The sequence below is a fragment of the Chrysemys picta genome, chromosome 16, assembly GCF_011386835.1.
Source record: "Chrysemys picta bellii isolate R12L10 chromosome 16, ASM1138683v2, whole genome shotgun sequence".
NCBI lineage: Eukaryota > Metazoa > Chordata > Testudines > Emydidae > Chrysemys > Chrysemys picta.
This window is the reverse complement of record NC_088806.1, coordinates 10,642,194-10,663,412: the sequence shown is the minus strand read 5'-3', so window position 1 is coordinate 10,663,412 and position 21,219 is coordinate 10,642,194. Positions and strand designations below refer to the sequence as shown.

At 51.0% G+C, this 21,219-nt stretch overlaps 2 protein-coding genes across 5 annotated transcripts in view; one reads left to right on the top strand and one right to left on the bottom strand.

The window, feature by feature from the left end:
* The window catches only part of LOC101935438 (zinc finger protein 436-like), a 321,486-nt gene that overhangs the window by 227,305 nt on the left and 72,962 nt on the right, over nt 1-21,219 (bottom strand). Inside the window, exon 1 of one of the 4 annotated variants that reach the window (XM_065569515.1) lies at nt 39-176. The exons of the other annotated variants lie outside the window; for them this stretch is intronic. The gene's annotated coding sequence lies outside the window, so the exon portion shown is untranslated. Of the gene's footprint in view, nt 1-38; nt 177-21,219 lie in introns of those variants that run through there. 4 annotated transcript variants of the gene reach the window in all.
* On the top strand, nt 27-20,318 carry LOC101940533 (zinc finger protein 883-like). The gene is made up of 4 exons (XM_065569857.1): nt 27-147; nt 7,597-7,685; nt 15,297-15,410; nt 15,747-20,318. Exon 4 carries the CDS (start codon nt 15,755-15,757, stop codon nt 17,372-17,374), a length of 1,620 nt encoding a protein of 539 aa, XP_065425929.1. The 5' UTR covers nt 27-147; nt 7,597-7,685; nt 15,297-15,410; nt 15,747-15,754; the 3' UTR covers nt 17,375-20,318.

Below are 21,219 nucleotides of genomic sequence, written 5' to 3'. Positions count from 1 at the left end.
CCGGCTCCGCCCCCCTGCGCGCGCGCGCTCGTTCCAACCGTCCTAACGGAACCGCCTCGCGCCGGGCCCGCGGGTGCGTCACTTCCGGCCTCTGCTGCCCGCCTCGCCTCCACTTCTCCTCGGTGCGGGGGGAGGCTGCGGAAGCCGGTAAGAGCCGGAGCCGGGGCAGTGCGGGCTGGGGCAGAGAGCGGGGCGGGACGGAGCCGAGCCGGAGCTGGGGCGGGGGGTTGAACTGTTCCGGGGCAGCAGGAAATCACCAGGGGGAGAAACCGGGGGGTCAGTGCGGGGCGAGGGGCGGAGCCGGAGATGCGGGGGGGAGGGGAGGGGAGGTCAGTGCGGAGGGGGGGTTGAACTGTCTCGGGACACTGTTTGTGCCACTTCCCCCCCCCCGGTCACACATCCCCGTTCGAACCCCGACCCACGGGGCCCTCCCGGTTCCTGCCCTGGGAGCAAATCCCGAGTCTGGGACCCGCTTTTCTCCGCCAGTCTCACAGGTTGGATCCAAACCTCGAATATCCCCCTTGTCTCCCGGCGTCTGTCCCGGACTGAACGTGCCCCGAGAGCCCCCCCCCCCCCCCCCCATCGCTCTGATGATCAAATACCAACAATCCCAGATTGACCCCTTCCTGCCCCTTTTTTTCTCTTCATTTATCAGATACTGATGGGAAACACACTCAGCTTTCATCTCATCTCCACCACTGACATCACTTCCCCCCCATTTGTCACTTTTCTCAAATTTACAAAACTAGACCCACATTCCTCACATTTCCGCCCTTTTCTCTTCCATTTCTGAACATGGACTCAGATCTCCGGTTTGCCTCTTTCTATGTCATTATCAAATGGCAATTAAAAATCCTGGACTTTAAGGGGGTTAAATTGCATAAGGATAATTTTCCTCCTCTCGCTTGAAAGTCATTTGTTCCCCTCTTTATCTACGTGAAAAGGTTTGCCGATGAAAGAGACCAGCCACATATTTAATACACGTCAAAGCCAGAGGCCTCCCCCTGTTTGGGGGAATCAATGGATCCCAGCTGGTAACAGGAGAGTTGGCTGGACCCTTTTCTGTGCTCCAGCTGGCACAGGATGAGGAGGTCTCTCTGAGTGCAGCGTGGGTCCAGAAGTTTCTCAAACCCCATGACAAAGGGTCTCTATGAGGGGCTGCTTCCCGCAGTGCTAAGATGCAGCCACCTCTGGGGTGGATCCATGGTGGCCATTATTTGTTAGTGAGAGGCCTGGACATGTCTTCACTATTTTGGCCTTCCATTCTCCTCTTAGGGTACGTCTACACTACGAAATTAGTTCGAATTTATAGAAGCCGGTTTTATTGAAATCGGTTGTATACAGCCGATTGTGTGTGTCCACACAATAAAATGCTCTAGGTGCTCTAGTCGGCGGACCGCGTCCACAGTACAAGGCTAGCGTCGACTTCCAGAGCATTGCACTATGGGTAGCTATCCCACAGCTATCCCACAGTTCCCGCAGTCTCCGCCGCCCCTTTGAATTCTGGGTTGAGATCCCAATGCCCGGATGATGCAAAACAGTGTCGCGGGCGGTTCTGGGTACATGTCGTCAGGCCCCTCCCTCCCCCGTCACAGCAACGGCAGACAATAGATTCGCGCCTCTTTACCTGGGTTACCTGTGCAGACAACATGGAGCCCGCTCAGCTCAGCTCACCGTCACCATATGTCCTCTGGGTGCCGGCAGACGTGGGACTGCATTGCTACACAGCAGCAGCTGCTAACTGCCTTTTGGCGGTAGACGGTGCAGTAGACTGGTAGCCTTCATCGGCGATCTGGGTGCTGGCAGCCGTGGGGCTTGCCTTTTGGCAGTAAATGGTGTATTACGACTATTAGCCGTCCTATTACAAGTCGGGTCATCGCACGTTAGCAGAGTCTTCCCCGAGCAGCCGATTGTGCAATAGGCCTGAAGACCATCGTCATACGCCGCCCCGTATTTGCTGCCAAGCACCCAGAAAGATGCCGAGGGCTATCAGTCACGCTGCACCGTCGTCTTAAGATGTAAAAAATAGATTTGCTCTGTATTCATTTGCTTCCCCCTCCCTCCGTCAAATCAACGGCCTGCTAAGCCCAGGGTTTTCAGTTTAATCTTTGGGGGGAACATTCTGTGTGACAGTTGTTTGTGTTTCTCCCTGATGCACAGCCACCGTTCTTGATTTTAATTCCCTGTGCCTGTACGCCATGTCGTCACTCAGCCCGCCCTCCCTCCTTCCCCTAGTCCGTCAGATACTACGTTTGCGCCACAGCTCAGAGAGCCGAGAAGCGGTTCGCGCCTTTTCTTTGAATTCTGGGTTGAGATTCCAATGCCCGGATGATGCAAAACAGTGTCGCGGGCGGTTCTGGGTACATGTCGTCAGGCCCCTCCCCCCTCGTCACAGTAACGCAGACAATAGATTCGCGCCTTTTTACCTGGGTTACCTGTGCAGACAACATACCACGGCAAGCATGGAGCCCGCTCAGCTCAGCTGAGCTCACCGTCACCATATGTCCTCTGGGTGCTGGCAGACGTGGGACTGCATTGCTACACAGCAGCAGCTGCTAACTGCCTTTTGGCGGTAGACGGTGTAGCATGAGTGATAGCCATGGGGCTGGCAGCCGTAGGGCTGCATTGCACCAGCCCCTTGCCAGGCGATGGTATATTATGACTGGTACCCGTCGTCATCGTATTGGTGTGGCTGTCAATCATGGCCACCTGGGCAGACATGCTACTGTTTCGATGATGATGGCTACCAGTCGTAATATACTATTTTCTGCCAATTGCCCAGTATTGTCTGCTAAGCACCCAGAAGAGGCTGAGGGCGATGCTGGGTGCTGGCGGACGTGGGGCTGACAGACGTGGGGCTGCATTGCTACACAGCAGCAGCCCCTTGCCTTTTGGCAGATGATGGTATTTTATGATTGGTATCCGTCATCGTCATACTGGTATGGGTATGGCTGTCACTCATGCTGCACCGTCGGCTGCCACCTTAAGATGTAAAAAATAGATTTGTTCTGTATTCATATGCTTCCCCTTCCTCCGTGAAATCAATGGCCTGCTAAGCCCAGGGTTTTCATTTTAATCTTTGGGGGGACCATTCTGTGTGACAGTTGTTTGTGTTTCTCCCTGTTCCTGTACCTGTACGCCATGTCGTCACTCGGCCCTCCCGCCCTCCCTCCTTCTCCTGGTCCATCAGATACTACTTTCGCGCCTTTTTTCTGACCAGGCGCCATAGCTAGCACTGGGATCATGGAGCCCGCTCAGATCACTGCGGCAATTATGAGCACTATGAACACCACGCGCATTGTCCTGGAGTATATGCAGAGCCAGGACATGCCAAGGCGAAACCCGGACCAGGCGAGGAGGCGATTGCAGCGTGGCGACGAGAGTAATGAGGAAATTGACATGGACATAGACCTCTCACAAGGCACAGGCCCCAGCAATGTGGAAATCATGGTGTCACTGGGGCAGGTTGATGCCATGGAACGCCGATTCTGGGCCCGGGAAACAAGCACAGACTGGTGGGACCGCATCGTGCTGCAGGTATGGGACGATTCCCAGTGGCTGCGAAACTTTCGCATGCGTAAGGGCACTTTCATGGAACTTTGTGACTTGCTGTCCCCTGCCCTGAAACGCCAGGATACCAAGATGAGAGCAGCCCTCACAGTTGAGAAGCGAGTGGCGATAGCCCTGTGGAAGCTTGCAACGCCAGACAGCTACCGGTCAGTCGGGAATCAATTTGGAGTGGGCAAATCTACGGTGGGGGCTGCTGTGATCCAATTTGCCAGGGCAATGAAAGACCTGGTGATAGCAAGGGTAGTGACTCTGGGCAACGTGCAGTCAATAGTGGATGGTTTTGCTGAAATGGGATTCCCAAACTGTGGCGGGGCCATAGACGGAACCCATATCCCTATCTTGTCACCGGAGCACCAAGCCACCGACTACGTAAACCGCAAGGGGTACTTTTCAATGCTGCTGCAAGCCCTGGTGGATCACAAGGGACGTTTCACCAACATCAACGTGGGATGGCCGGGAAAGGTACATGATGCTCGCGTCTTCAGGAACTCTGCTCTGTTTCGAAAGCTGGAGGAAGGGACTTTCTTCCCGGACCAGAAAGTGACCATTGGGGATGTTGAAATGCCTATCGTGATCCTTGGGGACCCAGCTTACCCCTTAATGCCATGGCTCATGAAGCCGTACACAGGCAGCCTGGACAGGAGTCAGGACCTGTTCAACTACAGGCTGAGCAAGTGCCGAATGGTGGTGGAATGTGCATTTGGACGTTTAAAAGCGCGCTGGCGCAGCTTACTGACTCGCTCAGACCTCAGCGAAAAGAATATCCCCATTGTTATTGCTACTTGCTGTGCGCTCCACAATATCTGTGAGAGTAAGGGGGAGACCTTTATGGCGGGGTGGGAGGTTGAGGCAACTCGCCTGGCCGCTGATTACGCGCAGCCAGACACCAGGGCGGTTAGAGGAGCACAGCAGGGCGCGGTGCGCATCAGAGAAGCTTTGAAAACGAGTTTTGTGACTGGCCAGGCTACTGTGTGAAACTTCTGTTTGTTTCTCCTTGATGAACCCTCCAAACCCCCCCCCCCGACCCGGTTCACTCTACTTCCCTGTAAACCAACCACCCCACCCCACCCTCCCCTCCCGCTTGCAGAGGCAATAAAGTCATTTTTTTTTAACATTCATGCATTCTTTATTAGTTCCTTACAGAGGTAGGGGGATAATTGCCAAGGTAGCCTGGGATGGGTGGGGGAGGAGGGATGGAAAAGGACACACTGCATTTTAAAACTTTAAGTCTTATTGAAGGCCAGCCTTCTGATGCTTGGGCGATCATCTGGGGTGGAGTGACTGGGTGGACAGAGGCCCCCCCACCGTGTTCTTGGGCGTCTTGGTGAGGAGGCTATGGAACTTGGGGAGGAGGGCTGTTGGTTACACAGGGGCTGTAGCGGCGGTCTCTGCTCCTGCTGCCTTTCCTGCAACTCAACCATACGCTCGAGCATATCAGTTTGATGCTCCAGCAGACGGAGCATTGCCTCTTGCCGTCTGTCTGCAAGCTGACGCCACCTATCGTCTTCAGCCCGCCACTTGCTCTGTTCTTCCCGCGATTCAGCCCGCCACCTCTCCTCTCGTTCATATTGGGCTTTTCTCATCTCCGACATTGACTGCCTCCACGCATTCTGCTGTGCTCTATCAGCCTGGGCGGACATCTGCAGCTCCGTGAACATCTCGTCCCTCGTCTTACGTTTTCTCTTTCTAATGTTCACGAGCCTCTGCGAAGGAGAAACATTTGCAGTGGGCGGAGGAGAAGGGAGAGGTGGTTAAAAAAGACACATTTTAGAGAACAATGGGTACACTCTTTCATTACAAGGTCGCATATTTCGGCTTGCAGGCAGCCATCGTAGGCCACAGTGTTTTGGCTTTTTTAACCTTCTTAATATGCGGGAAAGGTTGCAAACAGCAGCGCATTTCCCATATCAAGGATGAATTGGGTTGTCCATTTAAAATGGGGTTTCAATGTAAAAGGAGGGGGCTGCGGTTTCCCGGTTAACATGCGGCACAAACACAAGTAAACCCCCCACACACACACACGCACACGATTCTCTGGGATGATCACTTCACCCCTCCCCCCACCGCGTGGTTAACAGCGGGGAACATTTCTGGCCAGAAGAGCAGGAACGGGCGCCTCTGAATGTCCCCTTAATAAAATCACCCCATTTCAACCAGGAGAGCTTTCTGGAGATGTCCCTGGAGGATTTCCGCTCCATCCCCATACACGTTAACAGACTTTTCCAGTAGATGTACTGGCCGCGATTGCCAGGGCAAAGTAATCATTAAACACGCTTGCTTTTTTTTTGTAATGTTTACAAATAGTTACAAAGTTACACTCACCAGAGGTCTCCTGTGTGCCCTGAGGGTCTTGGGTGAGTTCGGGGGTTACTGGTTCCAGGTCCAGGGTCACAAACATATCCTGGCTGTTGGGGAAACCGGTTTCTCCGCTTCCTTGCTGCTGTGAGCTACCTACAGTACCTCCATCGTCATCTTCCTCGTTCCCCGAACCGTCTTCCCTGTGTGTTTCTCCAGTGAGAGAGTCATAGCACACGGTTGGGGTAGTGGTGGCTGCACCCCCTAGGATCGCATGCAGCTCCGCGTAGTAGCGGCAAGTTTTCGGCTCTGCCCCGGACCTTCCGTTTGCTTCTCTGGCTTTGTGGTAAGCTTGCCGTAGCTCCTTAATTTTCACGCGGCACTGCTGTGTGTCCCTGTTATGGCCTCGGTCCTTCATGGCCTTGGAGATCTTTTCTAATACTTTTCCATTTCTTTTACTGCTACGGAGTTCAGCTATCACTGCTTCATCTCCCCATATGGCGAGCAGATCTCGTACCTCCCGTTCGGTCCATGCTGGAGCTCTTTTGCGATCCTGGGAGGACTCCATCACGGTTACCTGTGCTGATGAGCTCTGCGGGGTCACCTGTGCTCTCCACGCTGGGCAAACAGGAAATGAAATTCAAACCTTCGCGGGTCTTTTCCTGTCTACCTGGTCAGTGCATCTGAGTTGAGAGTGCTGTCCAGAGCGGTCACAATGAAGCACTGTGGGATAGCTCCCGGAGGCCAATAACGTCGAATTCCGTCCACACTACCCCAATTCCGACCCGCAAAGACCGGTTTTATCGCTAATCCCCTCGTCAGAGGTGGTGTAAAGAAACCGGTTTAAAGGACCCTTTAAGTCGAAAGAAAGGGCTTCGTTGTGTGGACGTGTCCAGGCTTAATTCGGTTTAACGCTGCTAAAGTCGACCTAAACCCGTAGTGTAGACCAGGCCTTAAAGATGCACCCCCCAGGGCTCCCTCTGCCTGTGTGAGTGGCCAGCAGAGGCTGGTGATAACTTTCTATCCACTTATCAGACACTGAGAGGTGAAACCACCAGCAGATTTTTGCTTCTCTTCCCTCTAGAAAACTGCATGAACTTCCAGTTCTGTGGGAGAATTCTTGCCCTGAGTCCTTGTCCTAGATCTGGGGGGGAGGGAGGTGGGAAGGGGGTTAGGAGTCCCACACGGTGATCTGCTGAAGAGGATTCTGGCCTCATCCTTTCTGAACTGTGCTTCTGGTGTCATTGAGACCAGTGTTAATCCGGAGTCACTGCAAGGAAAGACTACGAGTGCCATGAACAATTGTCCCTCTCGGGAGGGGGTTTCATTAGCTGCTCTTACCACAGGGTTCTGCTTGTTGCTATCTGTCCTGGGTATTAGGATTCAGCTTCCTGGGTCAGAGGCTGCAGCCTCCATTGTGATCTGGGAGAAGAAAAGCCAGTTCCTGACTCCATATCCCCCCAGCTGGGGTGTGCACGGCTCAGGGGTCAGTGTTGGGGTAATCCCCCAAAGTGACTCCTTTGGTTCTCCTCTTTTCTGGGGGCTTAAAACTGTGTGGGCTTTGCCTGGCAGGAGGGGCCAGGTCTACACTGTAAAAGAGGTCAAGCATGTTCCTAGCATGGCAGAATCTAGGATGTCTGTCTGCAGGGAAAGAGCCTGGGGGGAATTGTGACATGAAATGAACTAAAGTCTGTACTGAAACCTCCACAACTTCCCTTCTCGCCCTGCCAGGCTGCAGAATGACGCCCACGTTTCGCTCCAGCTGATCCCAGCCTCCAATGGGACAGGGAAGGGAAATGGCTGCAGAGGAGCCAGTCCAGGTAGGGATCATTGGAGGGTGGCTGGTGGGTTCCTGCAGGAGGGAAAGGGGCAGCAAATACACAGGAGGTGGGAAGGTTTGCACAGTCTGGTTCGGAGGTTGAAGTGGGGCAGGAAATGCACAGGGTGGAGAAAGGGAGGAGGCCAGGGGGTGGAAACCTGCTGGGATCTGTTTAATGAGTGGCTTAGATTCCAGGAACAGACTGTGGTGGTGTAATCGTCCCTCCCCTTCTGGGTCTGAGGGAGGCCGCAGCACCTGCCTCGTCTCAGGGGAATTAGCAGTGTCCTGACCACCCTAACATGCAAAACCCCTGTCAGTATCAGGGTTCTGATCCTCAGGCAGGAGCAGGGCCCCCCGGGAGTCTGGTGGGCTCTTGGCCCTTAAGCGGGGCAGAGCAGACAACGCTTTAGGGGCCCAGGCCTCAGGCAAGGCGGGCACCATTAGTCCAAGGCCCCAACCCTAAGGCAGGGTGGAGTGGTGAACAGTCTAGCACCCTGGCTTTGGCAGGTGAACACTGGCCTACGGTGGGCAGGCTGCCACCCCAGCAGTGGGGGGCCTGGGGCCTACCAAACTCCACCAGTCCCAGCCCAGGGCCTAACTGTGGTGGAGTGATCCGCCGCTGGGTCAGCAGGGAGTCCAGCCGCAGTACGCTGACCGCGCTTCACGCTGCCCCAGGCCATTTCCTCCCTCCCTCCCCTCCCCTCCCCTCGGGGCGTACCTGGGTCAGCGGTGGGCTGTCTGCCCGGGGTCAGTAGCCAGTGACAGTCACGGCAGTTCCCCGGGTTACTCCGGGAGCAGGGTGTGTCTTGGCTCCATCAAAGGCGCAGCCTGGAGCTACCAGGATGCATCTGTCTCCGCTCCAGCTGAGTTGGGGGCTGGGCCTTTTATACCTCCAGTTCCCCCGATCCACTGCTGGGTCAGCGGGAGCCCCCTCCGCCCCACTGCAGTGCCTGGTCAGTTCTCTCTGGCTGTCCTGCTGGTGGGAGCGCTCCCTGGCTACCGCTGGCTGGCCTGCCCTCCCTCCGGAGGGATGCGAGACTCCACCACCCTCCCTGGGGTCTCCTGGCTGCCTGCTGCTGTGGGCGAGGAGGAGTCACAGGAAGGCTGCAGGAAACGGGGGAGGGGGTTTGTTGTGGGACTGAGGGACTCTTCTATCTCTGCTCCTGTGCTGGTGAGAGCTACTGGTGTTGTGGGGAGGGGGCGTGGAGCCCTCCCCCCCCTCTCACCACCCCCACCTACCCTCTGGACCGGCTCTTCGCCCCTTGACACAGCTGCTTCCTTCACAGCCTTCCCCACCTCCCTTGAACTGGCCCTCCCTTCCCCAGCTCTGTTTGGCCAGTGGGCTCCCCAGCTGTTTGGCCACCAGCCTCCCTGCAGCAGTTTGACCCCCTTCCCCTTGCTGCCTGCCCCCCCTTACTACCTATTTTCCTCCCCCCCGCCCTTCCGCCTTGACCCCTTGGGAGTTTGTGTTCGTTTGCCTGCCTCTCCTCCAGCCTGTTTTCAGTCTGCTCCCTCCCCCTTTCCCTGCACTGCTCCCCCACCCCCGCTCAGCCCCCGGCTGTGTGCGCCACGTTCCCTCCCTAAGCACTTGTGCCCCTTTCCCTTTTTTACATTACGCCCCCTCCCGTTCACTGCACCCCCTCATTGGTATTGTGGTCCCTCCCCTTCCCAGTGCAGCCGGAGGAGCAGGTACCCCCACCCTGCCCCGCATCGATCGGCCTCCCCGAGCCCCCCCCATTGGCACCTTCCTGCCCTGCCCGCAGCCTAACGGGGAGGAGTGGTTGGCCTTTCCCCTTGCACCCCCTCTCGCCTCCCCCCCCCTCCACTGGTGCTTCCTCCTGCCCCTTTCCAGAATGGTGAGGGAGAGTGTGGGTGGGGCCCCTCGTGCTGACCCTCTGGCCCCTTCCTGCCAGCTCCCCCATCTCTCCCTGCTGCTAACCTCTCCACCAGCACCGCTGGCCCCTCTGCCATTGCCTGATAGGGGGCGCCACCAGCAAACACAAGAATGGATTCTGAGGCTGCCGTGGCCCCTGCCCCCTCCAGTTTCGGGGGAGCCCCCTCGGCCAGTAAAAAAGGCCTGGGGAAGAAAAAGGGCAAGAACCCCATTCGGAAGGTGAAACCCCCCCTGTGGTCGGGGCTGTCCCCCCATCATCCACCATGGGACCCCCCTTCTCCTGCTATTCCCTCCACCAGCTCTGGGGGTGTCCCTCCCTTGACCCCAGAGCATATGCCCAGGTGGCTGCAGCCCCTCCACACACCACTACTTCATCTGCTGCATCCAGTTCCATCCCTGGCGGCCAGGGCCCCTTTCCCACTCTAAGCAGGGAGCCTGGCGTCCGTTGCCTCCTGGTGCTGGCCTCTCCCCACGTGGAGACCTACGTGCGGGCGTTAGTGCGGGTGGTGGGGCCCACGGCGGCGGTGGCGGCCTCCAAGATGTACAGGAAGGTCGTTGTCTTTCTGGCATCGGAGGCCACTGCCTAGGAGGAGGTGGAGAAAGGCCTGATGGTGGGGAGCGTATATGTTCCCATTGAGCTCCTGGAAGACTTGGGCGTGCGGGTGGAGTTTACCTCCATCCCACCCTTACTGCCCCATGCTGTCCTACTGCCCTTCCTCTCCACCCTGGGGAGACCCCTTTCTGTCATCAGCCCTCTCCCCCCGGGGCTGGAAGGACCCCGCCCTCTGTCACATCCTGTCCTTCCGCCGGCAGCTCCAGAGCCACGCTAGAGGGGTCCTTTCTGGTGTCCCACCATGGGGCTCTGCTCTTCGGGGGAGGCCTGGTGCTCCCTCTGCCATGTCCAGAGGGACTGCCCCCGGCACGGAGGGATGCCTGGGACTACCGAGACCCGGGAGGGTGCCGGCCCTGTCATCGCCGGCGACCCTGGTGGCGTGGCTCCCATAGTCGCCTCTCCTCCTTCATTGCTCCCACTCGGGCCCCAGGGTAACCACCCGTCGTGCCCAGACGAGTAGGTGGGCCCCATCTCCGTCGGACGCAGTGCAGCGGGGCCTATGGAGGAGAGGACAGCAGAGCTGCTGCCAGGCATGGGAGAGGGCCCACCACGGGGGAGGTATCGCTATCCCCCGGCTCCACCCTGTTGTTCAGCCCTCTGCCTCCACCTTGGAGGGCTGGGAGCTCAGACAGGGGAATGTGTCAAACGCAAGGCCCGGGCTCACCACATACCTTGACACGGAGGGGGAGGGGACCCCCGCAAGACTGAGGGGGGCCGCTACTGCCGAGCCGTCCGTCCCTCCCCCTCATAGGGCCCAGCAGGGGGAGCCAGCTGAGGATGCCGTGGGGAACGGCACCGCCCTCCTCCTGGAGTCCCTCCCTGGGGGGCCTCGGATGGAGCCCCTCCCGCCCCCTCGGTTGCTGGTGGGGAGGAGATTTTCGCTCTAGTTTTCAGGAGATGGAGGCCGTGGGTGTGACCCCGGTCACCCAGCAGGAGGACGCCCCCTTGCCACAGGCCTCGATATGGGGGGGGATTAGTCACACTGCCTCTTCCTCTCTCTCCCCTACCCCAGGCCGTTGCCTCCACTCTCGGCCCTGGGGTGTTCCTGGGCTCGTCCATCTGCCCAGTCACAGACGGCACCAAGCAACGCCCCTTGTGGCAACGGACAGTGCCGAGCGAGCGGGCCCAGAGCCCTTGTAACTTACGTCGCTCAGGAAGGTGGCGTTATTTATGCTGACATAATCTGTAGTGTGTATCTAGTTTAAGATACCAATTAGGGCTATCAAGCGATTAAAAAAAATAATTCCAATTAATCAGACTGTTAAAAATAATAAAATATCATGTATTTAATATTTTTTGGATGTTTTCTACATTTTCAAAGATATTGATTTCTATTACAACACAGAATACAAAGTGTACAGAGCTCATTTTATATTTATTTCTGATTACAAATATTTGCACTGTAAAAAACAAAATAAATAGTATTTTTCAAGTACTGTAGTGCAATCTCTTTGTCATGGAAGTTAAATTTACAAATGTAGAATTATGTACAAAAAATAACTGCATTCAAAAATAAAACAATGTAAAACTTTAGAGCCTACAAGTCCACTCAGTTCTATTTCCTGTTCAGCCACTCGCTCAGACAAACAAGTTTGTTTACATTTGCAGGAGATAATGCTCCCGCTTCTTGTTCACAATGTCACCTGAAAGTGAGAACAGCCATTCACCTGGCACTGTTGTAGCTGGCGTTGCAATGTATTTACATGCCAGATGTGCTAAAAATTCATATGTCTTTTCATGCTTCAACCACCATTCCTGAGGACATGCGTCCATGCTGATGACAGGTTCTGCTCGATAACGATGCAATGCTATGCGGACCAATGCATGTTTATTTTCATCCTCTGGGTCAGATGCCACCAGCAGATGGTTGATTTTCTTTTTTGGTGGTTCAGGTTCTGTAGTTTACGCATCAGAGTGTTGCTCTTTTAAGATTCTGAAAGCATGCTCCACACTTAGTCCCTCTCAAATTTTGGAAGGCACTTCAGATTCTTTAACCTTGGGTCGAGTGCTGTAGCTAGCTTTAGAAATCTCACATTGGTACCTTCTTTGCATTTTGTCAGATCTCCGGCAAAAGTGTTCTTAAAACAAACAACACGTGCTGGGTCATCGTCTGAGACTGCTATAACATGAAATAGGTGGAAGAATGCGGGTAAAACAGAGCCGGAGACATACAATTCTCCACCAAGGAGTTCAGTCACAAATTTAATTAGCACATTATTTTTTTAATGAATGTCATCAGCATGGAAGCATGTCCTCTGGAATGGTGGCTGAAGCATGAAGGGGCATACAAATGTTTAGCATATCTGTCACATAAATATCTTGCAATGCTGGCTACAAAAGTCCCATGCAAATGCCTTTTTCTCACTTTCTGGTGACATTGTATATAAGTGGGCAGCATTATCTCCTGTAAATGTAAACAAATTTGTTTGTTTTAGAGATTGGCTGAACAGGTAGGACTGAGTGGACTTGTAGGCTCTAAAGTTTAGTTTTTGAGTGCAGTTATGTAACAAAAAATCGACATTTGTAAATTGCAGTGTTACAAGAGCGAGCTTGCACGACAGTTCTTGTATGAGGTGAATTGAAAAATAGTATTTCTTTTGTTTATCATTTTTACAGTGCAAATATTTGTAATAAAAAATAATATAAACTGAGCAGTGTACACTTTGTATTCTGTGTTGTAATAGAAATCAATATATTTGAAAATGTAGAAAAGCATCCAAAAACATGTAATAAATTTCAGTTTGTATGCTATTTTTTAACAGTGTGATTAAAACAGCGATTAATCGTGATTAATTTTTTTTTGAGTTTATCGTGTGAGTTAACTATGATTAATCGGTAGCCCAAATACCAATAGAAACCTAATGACATCATTAATATTATTGCATGGTGTATGTATGGAGGACAAATTCAATATTATAGATGTTGCAAATGATATTCTTAAAGCATGTCTGCCAGCCAGCCAGGGTTGAAATTACCCCACCCTAGACAAAGGCAGGTGGTTCTGCTACCTTGAAGGTACTTTCAAGGTACATTAAGAGACAATGGGAATGCAATTTACATAAAGAAACCATCAAACTAACAAGGGGTAACCACTCAGCATCTTGGTGGGAGAGGATATCGCAGGACCAGACCAAATTCCATTTTCGCAAACACCAGCAAGGGAATAAACCACCATGGAACTTCCTTCAGCACTAGACTCCAGGCCTTCCTCACAGCTTGAATGCCCTTTACTTTAGAGGGGAACCTTCAGAAAACTCTCTTTCAAAGGTTCACTGAACTATACAAAAGAGAGGCAGAGAATCCCAAGTTATCTTCCACTTAAGAAGACAAAGGAACCAAGCCCTTTGGACTTTGGGGGAGATATTGAGTAAGGGGGTGGTCTGCTCTCTTGCTGGTAAGTAGCGTGGTAAGAATCTTACCTTGAGCCAGGACTGTAGTTTTATTAGGTCCTAGTCTCCAGATAGGGTGACCAGATGTCCCGATTTTATAGGGACAGTCCTGATTTTTGGCTCTTTTTCTTATATAGGCTCCTATTACCCCTCATCCCCTGTCCCGATTTTTCACATTTGCTGTCTGGTCACCCTATCTCCAGAAAGCATTTTTCACTTTCACTTGCTTGTAACCATTTCTGACTTTCTCCTTTATACTTGAACTCACCTTAATGCTTTTGTTACTAAACTTGTTTTAATCTTAATCTAAACGAATCCGGTGCTGTCTTTGAATTCAAGTGCTAGCCAGCTCCAGTTGAAGTGATAAGCTGGGCCATTTGAGGAGAAAACAATCCTTATTATTCCTCTGAATGATCTGGGAAAAAGTAGCCATTGCAGAGCACATGGTTTGGGGAAAATTCAGCTGTTGCTGACTCTTGCCAAGTGTATTCAAGGCTGGTAGAATCCAGAGTGTGCCTGGGGTGTAAGAAGCAGGCTGCTGGTCTCAGAGCTGCTGATCCAGGGTTACTTATCACACAGACACTCCATGTGTTGTCGATGTGATGTTCAAGTCCGCCCTGTGATGGAATGTAAATTTCTCACTCACGCCTTCCCCCTACTGGAGAATGGCCACTTAACCAGGTGTTAGCTGTGCTGTCTCGGAGGAACTGGTCTGCGGGTGTTCCCCAGAATTCTAACATATTTTCTGAAACATCATGCAATAAAATCTTATATCTTTTGTGACGGGGTCAAGCCAGCCGGCTACAGGAGAGTGGTGAAAGGCGGCAAGTATATTAGCTCCAGGATAAGCAGGTTCCTTTTCCCCTGGTAACTGAACAGGGGTTACTCCAGGTTAATTAAAACACCTGGGACCAATGAAGGGGCCTGCCAGAACTTGTTAAGAGCCTCCCCTCCAGCCAGATAGGAGCACATGATAGGTACTGCGGGAGGCAGGCACGCTACTGGAGAGCTGGGCGGTGCAGATGCTGACAAGCACCAGGAGGGAAACCCCACAGATACAAAGGTAAAGGGCAGGGCAAACAGCCCTTCCAGGTCCTGGAGGTTTGAGGGAAGAGAACCCACCAGAGGGGAGAGACTGAACTGGGTATCTGTCCTGTCGCCACCATGCCCAGAGGAGCTAGTAGTGATTCAGAGGCTCCCATCCCCCTTCCGCCATCAAGAAGGCTGGGAGAAACCCTGCTCAGGCAAAGTGTGGACAGTAAACCCAGGGGTGTGGGGAAATCCTGAGAGGATGAGGAATACGCCAGCCTGCCGCTAAGAGGAAGTATGGAACCCACTGAGCTGGAGAAGGAGCTCTGTCAAACTTTATATATGGAGTGTTTCTATTTTAATACACAGTTTAACGAGATAATAATGTTCAGCGTATTATGAGTTTCCAGATTATACTTGACAAGGCAGACTTTGTACAAAATATATCATAGTTTTGCAAAAGAGTGGATACAGGGTTACGGACTGTCACAGTGTCTGTGTGTGTTCCCAGCAGATGTGTGATTACAATCCCTCATGAGCAGAGCGTTCTGCACCTTTGAGAACCTGGGGAGCTGGCCCTGGGATTTCACTGGTTTACTAAGGACTGGGTTTTGGATAAATAATTATTTTTCATGACAAAGTCTTATGAATTCACCTGATCTCCTTTGTTTTCTTTCATCTGAGCAGGCGTTCCAGTTTCCAAACCTGATGTCATCTCCCAGGTGGAAGAAGGGGAAGAGCCATTGGTCCCAGACCTCCAGGATTCAGAGGAAAAAGAGATCCTGAGAGCTCCCTGCACAGGTGAGGAACATTTAAACAACTCAGAATCTGTAAGTGCCTGAGTGAAAAATCTGGGGATGCCCTACAAAGACCTTGGGAGCTCTCAGTTCAGGATTGTCCCTAGCAGGTGTCGTATTGTCTGGGCAGATACAGCTCATGGCTTCCTACAGATCCTAACTGATACCTGGCAGTAGCTTCCTCTCTTCTGTCTGAGAATTTGGATGGGATGTGAAGGCTGAATTTGGGGGAAGAGTTAGGGGAATTGAGTTCCTGTTTTTTGACATCTCTCCAGCACTTATTTTGGCTTGGTCCTCCCTTGTCCAGCCCAGTTTCAGGTTTCTCTCTCTGTCCCAGCAGGTGATGCGATGTTGAGTGAGAATGAGGAGCAGAAGTCTCAGCAGGAAGATGCTGAGCAAGTGGAATCACACAGAGCATTATTGCAAAGATCCAAAGAGAAAGTGCCCACGATTCATGACCAGGGAAAAGTCTTTGAGATTCAGCGCAGTCCAGAGAGTGAGCAAGGAAACCAACCAGGGGAGAAAATGGGAAAATTAATTTACTTTTGGGGAACTCACAAGGACCTCAAAGAAACCACAGCCCAGCAGAAAATCCTCAGAGGAAAGAGAAAATATACATGCAGTGAGTGTGGGGCAAACTTCAGTGACTGCTCAGCCCTTATTGCTCATCAGAAAATCCACACGGGAGAGAAACTCTATGAATGCTGTGAGTGCGGGAAAACCTTCAATCGCAGCTCACACCTCACTCGACATGAGATAATCCACACAGGAGAGAAACTCTATGAATGCTGTGAGTGCGGGAAAAGCTTCAATCGCAGCTCACACCTCACTCGACATCGGAGAATCCACATGGGAGAGAGACCCTATGAATGCAGTGAGTGCGGGAAAACCTTCAATTGCAGTTCACAGCTCACTAGACATGAGATAATCCACACAGGAGAGAGACCCTATGAATGCCATGAGTGTGGGAAAACCTTCACTCTCAGCTCATATCTTACTACACATGAGCGAATGCACAGAGGGGAGAGGCCCTTTCAGTGCTCTCAGTGTGGGAAAAGTTTCACTAGGAGCTCATCCCTTATTAGACATGAGAGAATGCACACGGGAGAGAGACCCTATAAATGCTGTGAGTGTGGTAAAACCTTCACTTCCAGCTCAAACCTTATTCAACATCAGAGAATCCACACAGGGGAGAGGCCCTATGAATGCAGTGAGTGCGGGAAAGCCTTCAATTGCAGCTCCGAGCTCACTAGACATGAGAGAATCCACACAGGAGAGAGACCCCATGAATGCAGAGAGTGTGGGAAAAACTTCACACTCAGGTCAGATCTTACTACCCATGAGAGAATCCACACAGGGGAGAGGCCTTTTCAATGCTCTCAGTGTGGAAAAAGCTTCACTAGGAGCTCAGACCTTACTAGACATGAGAGAATCCACACGGGAGAGAGACCCTATGAATGCTGTGAGTGTGGGAAAAGCTTCATTTCCAGCTCAAAACTTATTCAACATGAGAGAATCCACACAGGGGAGAGGCCCTATAAATGCGATGAATGCGGGAAAGCCTTCAGTTGCAGTTCAAAGCTCACTAGACATGAGAGAATGCACAGGGGGGAGAGACCTTATGAATGCTGTGAGTGTGGGAAAACCTTCACTTACAGCTCAGATCTTACTACCCATGAGAGAATCCACACAGGAGAGAGGCCCTTTCAATGCTCCCAGTGTGGGAAAACCTTCACTAGGAGCTCAGATGTCACTAGACATGAGAGAATCCACACAGGAGAGAGACCCTATGAATGCAGTGAGTGTGGGAAAAGCTTCATTTCCACCTCAAATCTTATTAAACATCAGCGAATCCACACTGGGGAGCGCCCCTTTAAATGCAGTGAGTGCGGGAAAACCTTCAATTGCGGCTCACAGCTCACTCGACATGAGAGAATCCACATGGGAGAGACACCCTATGAATGCTGAGAGTGCGGGAAAACCTATACTCTCAGCTCACACCTTACTAGATATTGGAGAATCCACATGGGAGAGAGATCCTATGAATGTGAATTCGGGAAAACCTTCAATCAAAGCTCATACCTCAGTACTAGGGCTGTCCATTAATCACAGTTAACTCACACGATTAACTCAAAAAATTAATTACAATTAGAGAAATTAATTGTGATTATTCAGTTTTGATTGTGCTGTTAATAGAATACGAACTGCCATTTATTAAATATTTGTGGATGTCTTCCTATATTTTCAAATATTGATTTCAACTACAACACAGAATACAAAGTGTATAGTACTCAGTTTATATTATTTTTCTTAGATATCTGCACTGTAAAAATAAGTATTTTTCAGTTAATCTAATTAATGTAATGTAGTGCAATCTCTATAGTGAAAGTGCAACTTACAAATGTAGATTTTTTTTTGTTACGTATCTGCACTCAAAAACAAAACAATGTAACACTTTACAGTCTACAAGTCCACTCAGTCCTACTTCTTGTTCAGCCAATCGCTAAGACAAAAAGTTTGTTTACATTTACAGGAGATAATGCTGTTCGCTTCTTATTTACAGTGCCAACTGAATGTGAGAACAGGTGTTCATATGGCACTTTTGTAGCCGGCATTGCAAGGTATTTACATGCCAGATACGCTAAACAGTTGTGTACCCCTTCACGCTTCGACCACCATTCCAGAGGACATGCTTCCATGCTGATGACGCTCGTTAAAAACACGAGTCACAAATTTAATTAATGCATTATTTTTTTTAATGAACATCGTCAGTATGGAAGCATGTCCTCTGGAATGACACTACGGGATCATAACACTGGTCACATTACACTATGGGGTCATGTGACCAGATCACCTGATAATGGACTCCCTCTTGGAATACCAATGTTTTTCCACTGAAAGGTGTGGGGAGCAAGCTTGGAGACAAATGGTTCCCGCCATATGCAAAAGATATTTAAGGCAGGAGAGTGACATCATCGGGGTTCTTCACTGACTCCCTATCCCAAAGAGACTCTCGGAAACATCTAAGAAACAAAGTCTGAACTGGGGGAGAAGTGCTGGATGCAGACTACAGGGGTTTCTAGCCTGTGAAAGGAATTCCTGGGGTTTTTAAGCTGCAAGCCAGGGCAGCTGGCCCCTTAAGAATCTCTGCAATCAGTTTAAAGCATCATCTAGGGTGAGAATTTGCTATTCATAGCCAATCTCTTTAATATATAAAGTTTAGATTGTGTTTTGTGTATTTGCTAAGTAATTTCCTTTGATCTGTTTGCTATCCCTTATAACCACTTAAAATCTATCTTTTGCAGTTAATAAACTTGTTTTTGTTTTATCTAAAACCAGTGCGTGGAAGTCAAAACTTGGGACAGAAAGCTTTTGTATATTCCCTTTCCGCATTGAGGGAGGAGGCGAATTTCATGAGCTTACACTGTACAGTTCTCTGTGCAGCGCAAAGCGGTATAATTTTGGGGGGTGGTGCCTTAGGAAATGGGAGGTGCCTTAGCTGTGCCTTCCCAGGCAGGGACAGGTTAAAGAACCCATGTGTATGTAGCTGCAGCTGGGTGTGTCCCTACCTGTGTGTGCGCTGGTGGAAGGGCATTGTGAAGCCTGGAGGGGTTGGCAGCTTGTCACAGCAATACAGTGTGAGTGGAAACCCAGGCTGGTGGGTCAGGGGGTCTCAGTGGTGACCCAGTTCCAGGTGACACCCCAGGAGGGAACCCATCACACTAATTGAAATCAATATTTTTGAAAATGTAGAAAGCATCCAAAAATATTTAAATACATGGTATTCTATGATTGTTTAACAGTGCAATTAATCATGATTTATTTTTGTAATCACTACTCACTGCACATCAGAGAATCCACACGGGAGAGGGATCCTATAAATGCTGCGAGTGCGGGAAAACCTTCAGTTGCAGCTCCCAGCTCACTCGACAGCATTGAATCGACACGGGAAAGAGACCCCTTGAATGCTGAGAGTGTGGGGAAAGCATCACTCAGAGCTCAGCCCTTATCAGAAGCTGCAAGGGAGCTAAACACCATTCTTAAACTTCATTGCACCGTGACCCCCTTCTGACAACAAAAATTGCTACAGGATTCCCCCCCGCCCCCCCGGAAACTGAAGTCCAAGAGTTTCAGCCCCAGGCGGCAGGGCAGTAGCCCGAACCCCGCCCTGCAGGGGGGGATGAAGCCACAGCCCAAGTCCTGCCATGTGTGGGAGCTGAAGTCCTCAAGCTTTGGCTTTAACCAGGCAGGGGGGCTTGGGCTTTGGCTTCAGTCCAGGGTCTAACGCCAGCCCTGGTGATCCCCTTAAAATGCTTTGAGAACTGCTGGTTTAGTCAATATTGTCTCATGATCTGGGGAAGAGAATTTCACAGTAACTGACTTGGAGCTAGGCAAAATGCTCACATACAGTATTTGGTTCCCAGAGGATTTGTAACCCAGAAGGTATCTCCTAGCTAATCCTATGTTATGGGAAATGCTGCCCTTCACGATGCAGATGTGGAGGAAATAGAAGTGGTGTTTTTGTTTGGTTGGTTTTTTTGTTGAATTTACCCTAACCAATGTCACAGCAAGGATCTTTCTAGCAGCTGGAAGTATAAAAGAGGGAAAACGACATCACTTGGCCACTCCCCCTCCCCCCCCTCGTATCAACACCTGAAAGATTGTCTGGAGGACAAAGACTTTGAACTAGGGAGATTGGTCCCAGGCTGGAAGGGAGTTCAGGCTGAGTACTGAGAACTGTGAGCTGCCTGTAACTGTTTGATTCAAATCTTGCTTAGTCTGTTAAAGTTAGAATTTAGACTGTGTTTCTAGTTTTATTTGGCAGGTAACCAATTTTTCTCTCTATTCATGCTACTTATAGTCACTTCAAATCTGTCTGTAGTTAATAAATCTGTTTTATATTTTATCTAAACCAGTGTGGTTTTGGTTGAAGTGCTTGGGGAATCTCTGCTCAGGTTACAACGGCTGGTGCACGTCCACGTTCCTTGGAAGAAATGGCAAATTAATTAATGAGCTTGCACTGTCTAAGGGAGTCTTGAGCAGAGTAAGATGGTATGTTTCTGGGGTGTAAGACTGCGGGCTGGGGTGATTAACTGGTGCCTCTCTGTATTTTCCGTGGGGAACTCGGGGAGCATTCATGCAATTTAGCTGGGTGCGGGGCTCCACGTGCCAATGGCTGAGTGATCACAGCGCCTGGCGGGGTTTGCTGCTTGTCACTGACATAGCATTGTGAGAGTCAACCCAGGCAGGAGAGTGAAGGAGGCACAGCGGTCCCACAGTGCCCGGTTGTACCCCAGAGATCCCATCGCAGGGGTTTAGGTCGGTATAACTACGTTGCTCAGACATGTGGATTTTTCAAACCCTGAGCAATGTCGTTATACCGATATAGGACTGTAGTGTAAACCAGACCTTAGATTTTCTGTTGTGTTTTATGCATTTGCATCACTTCTCTTCTTCCTCCTCCTCCTGTGAAAGATTAAGAAGTGTGAAAATACAAGAGGTGTTTCTCATTATACAAATATTCTCACATAGGAGACCCCCTTCCACCAACACACATGGCAGAAGATCCCAAAATAATACAGTTCTGGGGGTACATGTGGTACCGTTGTAGAAAAGTTTCCTAAATTAGCATCCTCACACCTTCCTTGGGGACCCAGTGGTAAGACACATAGGACCAGCCTTGTCTCTGCCAATGTCAAATGAGTCTGATGGTCCAGGTTCCTCAACGCTTGACATTGATGGTGAATAATAGAGCTGAAGGGTCAAATGTTGAGTGGCTAAGTTTCCAACTAAGAGACTAACGGCAGGTCTAC

What these genes read in the sequence shown, in the direction of transcription:
- LOC101940533 (XM_065569857.1), top strand. Translation starts at nt 15,755, where the DNA reads ATGTTGAGTGAGAATGAGGAGCAGAAGTCTCAGCAGGAAGATGCTGAG.